This window comes from Salvia splendens, chromosome 13, assembly GCF_004379255.2.
Source record: "Salvia splendens isolate huo1 chromosome 13, SspV2, whole genome shotgun sequence".
Lineage (NCBI taxonomy): Eukaryota > Viridiplantae > Streptophyta > Magnoliopsida > Lamiales > Lamiaceae > Salvia > Salvia splendens.
In genome coordinates this window covers 7,293,100-7,300,424 of record NC_056044.1, presented here as the reverse complement: position 1 = coordinate 7,300,424, position 7,325 = coordinate 7,293,100, and the positions used below count along the sequence as shown (strand labels likewise).

The window sequence follows — 7,325 nt, the reverse complement described above, 5'->3', positions numbered from 1 at the left end:
ATGGGGCACCAAGAGTATTCCTCAGAATTCAAGAACCAAGTGGTCCAATTCATCATCGGAAGGTGTGTGGGCGGTGTACCTCCTCGTGGCACACTTAAGGAAGCACAACTGAAGTTTACAATCTCCCGGCAAACCTGTACAAGGTGGTGGAATGCTGTAAAGAAACAGCAACAACGAGGAACATCAGTTCAACTGGTAAGTGTCAAAAAAAGTGCGGCATTACCCCAAAAGGCTGCAATTGGATGTTGATCTGTTAAAGAGTTTGCATTTCTCCAAAAGGTGCAACCTCTTGAGTGTGGCAGTGGGTTTAGGTTGTTCAAAAACAACCGTAAGGATGGCCTGATTATACCACACACATCAGCAAACAAGTTGTTACGGCTGAGATTCACAGTTGAATCATTAGAATTTGACAGAATCCTCAACAAAATCAGATTCATGAATATGCACAACACTATACATATTGATGAAAAATGGTTCTACATGACAAAAGGAACTCAGAGATTCTATCTTGCTCCAGGAGAGCAAGAACCGCATAGAACATGTAAAAATAAGAAGTTCATATCCAAAATAATGTTCATGTGTGCAGTTTGTAGACCATTGTTTGGTGTTCATGGTGAAGTGTTGTTTGATGGAAAAATTGGAATTTTTCCCTTTACCAAACAAGTTGCAGCCAAGAGGTCAAGTAAAAACAGGCAGGCAGGCACTATGGAGAAAAAACCCATAGAGAGTATCACAACAAATGTGGTGAGGGAATGCTTGATCAATAAGGTAATGTTTGCATCTCTTTAATGCATTTAATTTATGCACATAAGCCATTACATACCAGTGAGCCTACATTCTCATGACACACTGTTAATAAATGGTGTAATGTTGTGCAAATGATGATTTTATGCATGTCACATTATTGAGAACAGATATTACCTGCCATCATAGCCAAGTGGCCAGATGGGGCAACTAAAGTTCTCAAGATACAACAAGATAACGCGAGACCACACATCAAAGACAATGACTCAGCTTTCAGAGAAGTTGCACAACAAAGTGGGTTCTCAATCTCAATTGTGCAACAACCACCTAACTCACCTGACACCAATGTGAATGACTTGGGTTGGTTCAGAGCAATACAGTCACTACAAACTCAGACTGCATGCAATAATGTGGATGACTTAGTGAATGCAGTTGAGAAATCATTCCATGAATTACAACCAGAGACTTTGGATAATGTTTTCCTAAGTCTTCAAGGCTGTTACATGGAAATTATGAAAGTCCATGGTCAGAACAGATACAAGCTGCCCCACATGGGGAAAGCACATTTAAGGAGGACAAATCAGCTTCCACTGAATCTAGAAGTTCCAGTGGAACTGGTTATGGAAGCAGTAGCTTATCTGAGAGACCAGGGGAGCAATCATGGATTGGAGTCAATATCCCAAGCCTTAGGATTATGAAGGTATAGAAGAAGCACATGGTGTTTTTTTGGATAGACTGTCAATGTGCATGAATGATGCATTTATTGAAGGAAGGTGAATGCATATATCATGCCATTTTTTGTGTTTTGAAATGACTGTCACTATGCAACAATTGATGCATTTTGTGTTTTGTAAAAGGATGTAAATGCTGCAACAATGATGCATTTTGTGTTTTGTAAAAGGATGTAAATGCTGCAACAATGATGCATTTTGTATTTAGTAACCCCAATCACAATCAGCCAACATATCATGAATGCACATATCACCAACAAATTCACTACATCAGCAACCACAATCACAATCAGCCACCAAATTCACAACATCACCAACAAATTCATAATCATCAGCAACCCCAATCACAATCACCAACATCAGCAACCCCAATCACAATCACCAACATCAACAATGACATACACTAACAGCCCATCATACAATAATCACAGATCATAGATCACTATTTGAAATCAATTCTGTTAAATGAAGCATTAGAAAGATCTCACCCATATCAGGAATTAATGCATTTCTCCCACAACGCCTTTCCAGCCTCGGTGACGCAATATCTCCTTACAAACTCTTCATCCGACATAGAGGTGGCATCGCCTTCATCGCCAGCCTTGCATTTCTCCCACAATGCCTTGCCAGCCTCAGTGACGCAATATCTCCGTTTAAATTCTTCATCCGACATAGAGGTGGCATCGCATTCACCCCCGTATAGGACTCCACTCGAGGAGGCGCCGCCTTCACCGCCAGCAATGTATCTGGTCGGGGTGGCGCCCCCTTCACCGCCAATTACGCCTCCAGTCGGCGGAGAGTCGCCAACGCTGCCAGCGGGCTCGCCTATGGAGTACAATCGACGTTGTGAGTGAGAATAGGAGGGTGGAACCTTGATTTGGTGTTCGAATTTCAGAGGGAGCGCCGGATTTTAGATCTAGGGTTTCCAGATGAAAGAGATGAAGAAGAGAGAAGGGGGAGCGTTTTTTGTTCAAGAGAGATAGGGGAATGCGGCGTGTGATAGGGAGAATTAGGGTTGGGGGGTGTTTTTTTAATTGTGTAATTAACTTAATTAATTGTGATAAGGGGTGTTAATTAAACCAGCTAAATCACCATTAAATATGCTGATTTTTTCCATTTTTAGAAACGACTCAACTATGGAGGAACTTCCCGAAACGGAAAAACGACTCAACTATAGAGGAACGGAGGGAGTACAGTTTATTATTATTATTATTATTATTATTATTATTATTATTATTATTATTATTTATATTAATATTATTATCATCATCATCATCATCATCATCATCATCATCATCATCATCATCATCATCATCATCATTTATTACAATGTTTTAAAAATAATTTAAAAGTATAAACCATACTTAATTTCAGGATAATAAATTACTATAATTCAAATTATCATAATTATAACTATATTATTAATATTTATTTTTATTTTTATTATCATAATAATAAAAATAATTTATTAAATAATTAAATATAATTATAATTATATAATAATATAATAATTATTAATTTATAAATTAGTAATTAACAATAAAATTGTAGTGAAATTTTAAATTATAAAATTTATTCAATTAAAAATTAAGTAAATATAATGATGATAATAATAATCTTATTTATTATTATATATTATGATGTATAATCCATATTTAAATTATCCATCGTAATAATAAATAAAATAATATAATTATTATCATTTGTAATTAATAATTTATTAAATAATATGTTATATTTTTTATAAATAAAAAATGATAAGTATATTTTTAGTTTAGTGTTTAATCAAATATATACTTTCAAATCTTGATATTTTCCAAACACAGGAAATTAAAGTCATTAGAAATCATATTCCGGGATTCATTTTCCCAGGAATCATTTTCCATGCCAACTTTACTTTCCCGCCAACCAAACATGACCTTATATAAATGCGAGACCCACATTCCATTAACTTTTTAACTAACTTTGCTTCACATTTTTTAAAATCTATATCGAGTCAAATATGGACAACATTTCGTAGACAGAGAGAGTATTATGAAATAAAAGGCCACGTATAATTGAAAAACTGATAATACACTTTGACATAGTAACAAACTACGTGACGATGATCACAACACACATTCCATATATAACAAGTATTATTCGAATTTCGAAAATGGTAAAATTTGATATGTATATCAATTGTTGGAAGCACATGTCCTTCTAATTAACCCAGCTCCACCAGTTAATGGTTCAATATCTCCCATTTTAACCATGGCGGCGGCAAAATCCGACAAGAATCTGTCAGGATTGTCGATGTATTCCAGCACAATGCTCCTAGTCGATTCTTCGCTGAAAAGAACTTGATCCGATTCCAGCAGACCTCTCAAACTCTGCAGATTCCTAAAGTAATTATTGTCGAAGTTGTTCGGAGTCACTTCATCCAAAGGCGCCAGATTGCCGTTTCCGTCGCTTTCAGGGCAGTTGCGCCGCCGCGTGATCGCGAAGTCCGGGTCGATGCTCTCATTGCCGTAGATCCGGTCCCGGAAAGTCACGCATCGTGCTTGCCCAATCGTATGAGACCCTGCAATCAAAATTTTCCATTCCAATTAATCAGGCTACAAATTAAATGTTGAAATTGAAAATATGAAAACCCTAGTTTTTTACCTGACAAAGCAACCAAATCCCTTTCGTTTAAGTTTTTGTTTGCAAAGTTGGATATGAGGACTGGGAGAGTATCGGTGAACCTAGGAAGGTCGCTTTCAGCAAGCGCTCTGGTGGCAGCGGCGGGGGAATCCCTCCTCCCTAGATTCACTGTCCACGACAGCCCTCCAACCGCCACCGTTGCATCACGTGCCGCCACTGCCAGCACGTCCGCGCACGACACCACACCGGGGCATATCGCCTCCACCGCCTGCTTCGCAGCTTCCACCACTTCGAACCCTCTTACAGAATTTTGCAATGCAGCTCTTTCTCCGCTGCCATCTTCCAAGAGGATTGATGCATCACACCCCTAATTATTTACCAAAATATATACTAGCTAGGGTTAATTAACCATAATAAATGTAATTAATTTTTGTGGAAAATAATTTTTATAAGAAAGAATGTTAGACGAATGAGGTGTATATATACAGTACCTGAACGAAGCAATCGTGGAAGTGGAGGCGAACAAGGGAGGCAGCCATCCTCTGCTCGTCTGTCACGGCCTGCCTGATGGAGGTCCGGATTGTACTCAGCGCATCGGGGCATGTACTGTCGTAGAACGCCGAAGATAGTTGTGCATCGGATGGCACGATCAAGAGTATAGCAAGTGTTGCAAAATAATAATAATAATAATAATAATAATGATTGGATGAAATCTTCATCTTGTTACGTATGTGTATATGATGTGGAGTGCTACCAAGAAGCTAGGAATGATGATTGAAGAGATTGTTAAATAGCTCAATTTATAGGGGAAAATAATTTGAATGATGGAATGCCGTAAAACGAGACTTATTCTTTTGCATGGCCGAGTCATTTTTTCTACGTACTAGTTGATGTAGTATTGCAATATTTTTCAAATGCCAACTTTTCCTTGAACTGAATTTCTTTGCTTTGAAAATTCTAATTGGTCCACCACGAGTTGCGACGTTTTTTAAATTGTGGTGGTATTGGATGATTAATAATAGGAGCATGTATGATATTTCAAATAAATTGTACTCATCAAGTATATTATTGGAGTTGAAAATTCTCTAGTACACTTATTCTGAATCAGTTTTTGTGTTACTAGCTAGGCATATTACTTTGTACGCATAAAATATAACATGTAGACTAATCCAATATATTTCATTCGATCTAACTAATTCCCATAGTCTCCAAATTCTTCTATCCAGAAGATTGCTTTTTTTAAAATATTTTATTCAAGTGGACTTTCATGTATAATGACAATAAATGATTTGTTGTTATAATCGTAATACTACGACTTATATAGCAAAGAAAGCTAACAGTAAATTTTAGCAAAAGCTACTGTGCAATATGGACGAGCACACAAAGCAAGGACTACGGGATTAAGCCCCTAATAAACATGATTTTTTAATATATTTTCTTTGTAATTTTTTGTAATTTATACTAATTTTATGTAAATTCTTATACAAAAACTTCTATCCATGAGCTAAATTATACATGAATATAGTTTAAGGGGTATGCTATATTTCCAACTCTCTGCTAACTACAACTAAATGATAGACATTAGATCACTAAATCAAAGTATAAGATCATTTATCCACTAATATCAATATGATCGAAAAAAAATTTATCAATTAACAAAAAGTTAGTGATAGAAATCCATGGGTTCCATCCTAAAACCAATTGGTGATAGGAGGAGGAGTCCATGAGACTTATATACTAGTTTCAGTTTTTATCTTGACACCGATGTGGGACAGTTATATGTTATATTTTTAGTTTCAATTGCCAACACCCTCCCTCAAACCCTTCAAGGTGAACCTTGGAGGGGTTACACTTTTTTCTAATCGATTGGACAATAGGTCCAATTTTTTTCCGATCGGTTGGGACCACTTGGCCCAAATTTTCAGCCCAGTTATACTGCTGGGTCAGTCATTTTTTTTTTCGGTTTCAGCCCAGATATACTGCTGGGTCAGTTAAATATGACCCACAGTCGGCGACCCGCTCTGATACCATGTTGAGATGAGAAAGGATCTTTTATTCATATTAATCGTATCACACAAGAATGAATGTTACAGGCTTAAATAGGAAGAGCCAATATTTACATATGGTAAGATATTCTATGATTTACCCTAGCTATAATTCCGGAAAGAATACTTCTAATTGATTCCACAATCTTTGTGTATCTCCCTTGATTTTAGTTTGATTCTTCCAACACTCTCCCTCAAGTTAAACAATGGGACTTCCCATTTTTAACTTGCCCAATACCTCGGCGAAGCTCCTTGCATCCACGGCCTTTGTTAAAATATCTGCTAACTGATCTTTTGAACGAACAAACGGAAGGTCTATCACCTTTGATTCTATATTCTCCTTGATAAAATGTCTGTCTACTTCCACATGCTTTGTTCGATCATGTTGTACCGGATTTTCAGATATGCTGATTGCCGCTTTATTATCACAAAAGAGTTTGCATGGCCCCTTTGACATTAGGCCAAGTTCGGTCAACAACTTCTTTAACCATAGGATTTCTGTCACTCCACTTTTGATCCCACGAAATTCTGCTTCTGCACTTGAGAGTGCTACTACCTTTTGCTTCTTACTTCGCCAAGTCACCAAGTTGCCTCCAACAAAGGTAAAATATCCTGCAGTCGACTTTCGATCATTCGGGTTCCCAGCCCAGTCCGCATCGGTGAACCCATGTACCTCTAAATTCCCATGGTTTTCGAACAAGATCCCATGTCCTGGTGTCCCCTTCAAATAGCTCACAATCCTCAAGGCTGCTTCCCAGTGATCGGCTTGAGGCTTATGCATGAACTGACTCACTACTCCCACAGCATATGCAATATCGGGTCTAGTGTGAGAAAGATAGATAAGTTTACCCACCAGACGTTGATATCTTGTTTGGTGGGTGAGTTCGGCCCCTTCAGTCAGTCGAAGGCCATGATTCTGCATCATTGGAGTCTCTGCCGGCTTGCAATCCAGCATTCCCACTTCGGCCAGGAGATCCAACACATACTTCCTTTGGCTTATGAATATTCATTTCTTGGACCGCATTACTTCGATACCTAGGAAATATTTCAATAGGCCCAGGTCTTTCATTTCAAATTCGGCGAACAAATTCTCTCTCAATTGCCTTATTTCTTCCTCATCATCCCCGGTGAGAATCATATCATCCACATAGATTATCAAGCATGTGAGTTTCCCGTCCTT

General features: G+C 37.7%; 2 protein-coding genes across 2 annotated transcripts; one reads left to right on the top strand and one right to left on the bottom strand.

The window, feature by feature from the left end:
* Window positions 1–1,442, top strand: LOC121760418. The gene is made up of 3 exons (XM_042156091.1): window positions 1–195; window positions 280–768; window positions 915–1,442. Exons 1-3 carry the CDS (start codon window positions 1–3, stop codon window positions 1,440–1,442), a joined length of 1,212 nt encoding a protein of 403 aa, XP_042012025.1.
* A 2,074-nt stretch (window positions 1,443–3,516) lies between these two features.
* LOC121761238 (lignin-forming anionic peroxidase-like) lies at window positions 3,517–4,852 on the bottom strand. Its single transcript, XM_042156870.1, has 3 exons — window positions 4,592–4,852; window positions 4,122–4,467; window positions 3,517–4,038 (listed from the first exon to the last, which is right to left on the bottom strand). The coding sequence occupies exons 1-3, from the start codon at window positions 4,817–4,819 to the stop codon at window positions 3,653–3,655; spliced, it is 960 nt and encodes a 319-aa protein (XP_042012804.1). The 5' UTR covers window positions 4,820–4,852; the 3' UTR covers window positions 3,517–3,652.
* Between the last annotated feature and the right edge of the window lie 2,473 nt (window positions 4,853–7,325).

Excerpts from the sequence above, each read along its gene's own strand:
- LOC121760418 (XM_042156091.1), top strand. The coding sequence starts at position 1 with ATGGGGCACCAAGAGTATTCCTCAGAATTCAAGAACCAAGTGGTCCAA. Across the intron at positions 196-279 it reads GAGGAACATCAGTTCAACTG|GTGCAACCTCTTGAGTGTGG; the intron begins GTAAGTGTCAAA and ends TTTCTCCAAAAG. Across the intron at positions 769-914 it reads GGGAATGCTTGATCAATAAG|ATATTACCTGCCATCATAGC; the intron begins GTAATGTTTGCA and ends TATTGAGAACAG.
- LOC121761238 (XM_042156870.1), bottom strand. The coding sequence starts at position 4,819 with ATGAAGATTTCATCCAATCATTATTATTATTATTATTATTATTATTTT. Across the intron at positions 4,468-4,591 it reads TCCACGATTGCTTCGTTCAG|GGGTGTGATGCATCAATCCT; the intron begins GTACTGTATATA and ends GTAAATAATTAG. Across the intron at positions 4,039-4,121 it reads GGATTTGGTTGCTTTGTCAG|GGTCTCATACGATTGGGCAA; the intron begins GTAAAAAACTAG and ends TTTTGATTGCAG.